This window comes from Planococcus citri, chromosome 4, assembly GCF_950023065.1.
Source record: "Planococcus citri chromosome 4, ihPlaCitr1.1, whole genome shotgun sequence".
NCBI lineage: Eukaryota > Metazoa > Arthropoda > Insecta > Hemiptera > Pseudococcidae > Planococcus > Planococcus citri.
This window is the reverse complement of record NC_088680.1, coordinates 7,837,258-7,840,209: the sequence shown is the minus strand read 5'-3', so window position 1 is coordinate 7,840,209 and position 2,952 is coordinate 7,837,258. Positions and strand designations below refer to the sequence as shown.

At 45.5% G+C, this 2,952-nt stretch overlaps 1 protein-coding gene across 1 annotated transcript; it reads left to right on the top strand.

Moving 5' to 3' along the window:
* The first annotated feature begins 238 nt into the window (after positions 1 to 238).
* Positions 239 to 1,234, top strand: LOC135843575 (uncharacterized). Its single transcript, XM_065361506.1, has one exon. The coding sequence runs from the start codon at positions 239 to 241 to the stop codon at positions 1,232 to 1,234; it is 996 nt and encodes a 331-aa protein (XP_065217578.1).
* Positions 1,235 to 2,952: the final 1,718 nt, after the last annotated feature.

Below are 2,952 nucleotides of genomic sequence, written 5' to 3'. Positions count from 1 at the left end.
TTGTAGGTTTCCAGTCTGCTCGGGGTATGTATTCCGGGCGTAACTGAGGAACAATTTGAGGAGCTAGGCTCGCGATAGTTTGCACAAAAGCGCGGACATAACGGACGACCCTCCGCGTTACGATTTAAGACCACATAGGTCAACCAGGGCCTCGGTAGGCATACCATTACCGAGAAAAGTAGTACCGTTACCGAGAAAAGTGGTGCCGAAACCCGGGAACTATCGCGATCGCGTCAAGATGACTGTCACTACAGCTACCTCCACCGTTACCACCTCAACTGCAACTCCAACTGTAACCACTGCAAGTATCACTGCCCCGATCATGCATTCTACCTTTCGCGTTCTTCTAAACGACTTTATACCTGCAGATCCAAATCTCTGGTTTACACTAACTGATCGCCAGTTTCAAGCCCACAGCATCACTAACCCTGATGAAAAATTGGGCTTTATTCTCGCCAAATTACCGCATGAGGTACTGTCCAGGGCAAGCGATATACTAGCCTCAAAGGAGGCAGCGGATATTGTACTTGCCAAATTAACCAAACGAATTAATTCCTTATATCACGTTTCGAGTGAAGAACGCCTTGATGAGTTACTAAAAAATTGCTCATTAGGAACTAAAAAACCTTTGGTGCTCTTAGCCGAAATGCGAATTTTGGCTGGTCCCGCCTCCAATGAAGAATTATTGCAACGCCTATGGATGCGTCGTCTACCTGTACGAATGCAGGAGCACCTAGCTGCGCATAACGTATCCCTAGAAGCGTTGGGGCAAATTGCTGACTCTCTGCACTCCGTAATGCTGAATACTGGACAAATCTCGAGTCTCACTCCATCAGCTGACCTGACTATGCAACAATTTTCGCAAATGCCTTCAACGTCCTTCGCCACACAGCAATTCGCGCCAATTCTACCAACTTCGCAATTTTCATCGGTTCCATCAACTTCTCAATTTTCGCCAATTCCTCCAAATTCAGTAATCGAGCGCCTAGAACAACAAATTGCAGCACTTTCTGCCCAAATTGCTGCCATCGCCTCTTCATCTAGGCCATCCAGGGAGCGCTCCCGCTCAAGAAGTGAAGGACCAAGGGACCGCAGTCGTTCTCGTTCTCAATCTCGCTCAGCAAATCATCCTTACTGCTGGTATCATTTCAAATTTGGCATGGATGCTAAAAAATGCACTCCTCCGTGCAAATTTGTCTCTCTGAATTCCACTGGCAAACCGGAAAACCAGTAAAAGGGTTCGTGGCAGCGGCACACAACCCACTCACTCCGTCATCTTGCCGCTTACACCTGACTGACAGAAAAACTCGCACCGAATACCTGATCGACTCCGGCTCCGACTTCTCAGTTCTTCCTCCGCGATTTTCAAAGCTGTTCAAAAAAGCTAGAAACCCCATTTTTCCACTATTTGGGGCCAGCAATGAAAAAATCAACGCCTACGGATACGAAAATGTAGACCTTGACCTTGGCTTTCCAAATACGCTGCCATGGACTTTCATAATTGCGGAGGTTGACAGACCAATCATCGGTGCCGATTTCCTGTACAACTATGACCTTGTACCTGACCTCAGACGAAAGAAATTGGTCAGGGGCAAAGAACTTTATGTTCAGGGCACTGTTAAATGGTCACCAGGCTCATCTATTCATGTGGTAGATAACACTAGTGATAAATACCATAAACTTCTGAACTCATTTCACGCTTTAATTCGACCTGCACCTTTCAATGAAAAACCAAAACACGAAATTCAGCATCATATTGAAACCAAGGGTCCTCCAGTCTTTGCCAAACCAAGGCGTCTTCATCCAGACTTATACAAACGTGCAAAAAACGAGTTCGAAGAATTGATGAGACTTGGTATTGTTAGGCCATCCAAATCACCTTGGGCCTCACCTCTACTCTTGCGCCCAAAATCGGATGGTGAACTTCGACCATGTGGAGATTATCGCCAACTCAACACCATCTCCAAAGCTGATCAATACCCCCTGCCTCACATGAGTGACGTTCCTCCAAAACTGGTAGGCTGCAAAATCTTCTCAGTCGTCGACCTTGTTAAAGCTTTTCATCACATTCCAGTCCATGAAAATGATATCGAAAAAACAGCTGTAACTACTCCATTTGGGCTTTTTGAGTATCTACGTATGCCTTTTGGCCTTAAAAATGCCCTTCGTACTTATCAACGCTTCATGGACATGATTCTGAGAGATTTTGATTTCGTATTGTGCTACCTAGATGACATCCTCATTTTCTCCAAGGATGAAGAGGAGCACCTGGAACATCTACAACTCGTCTTCCAGTGCTTATGCGAATATGGGCTCACAATTAACCCGGCCAAGTGCCAACTGGGACAGCGTGAAGTTACCTTCCTTGGGCGCACCATCTCAGCAGAGGGTATCCTTCCGAAGCAGCAAAATGTTGACAAAATTCTTGGATTACCAACACCAAAAACCATAGCTGAATTGAGGAGAGCAATCAACTCATTTTCTTTCTACCGAGAACACATCAAAAATGCAGCCACTCTACTCGCTCCAATGAACGATTTACTCAAAGGTCACACTAAGAAACGTGACAAAACTCCAGTTCCGTGGAATGACCACGCTCTTGCTTCTTACGCTGAGTGTAAAGAACAGTTGGCAAATGCAATACTTCTCGCTATACCCAACCTCGAATTGCCTTTGCAACTTACCACAGACGCCTCTGACACTGGAATCGGAGCAGTGTTGGAGCAGATCCAGCCAGATGGAGTAATCCAGCCTCTAGGATTTTATTCTGCCAAGTTGAACGAACGTCAGCAAAATTATCCTACCTATGACCGCGAACTTCTCGCCATTCACGAAGGTTTACTTCATTTTCGCCATTTAATCGAAGGTCATCCGAATTTCACTATTTTCACGGATCATCAACCACTAACATACGCTTTTACAAAAAAACCAGTCAGCAATAAACGATACAAT

Bases quoted from the DNA above. Each gene is read 5' to 3' on its own strand.
- LOC135843575 (XM_065361506.1), top strand. From the start codon at position 239: ATGACTGTCACTACAGCTACCTCCACCGTTACCACCTCAACTGCAACT.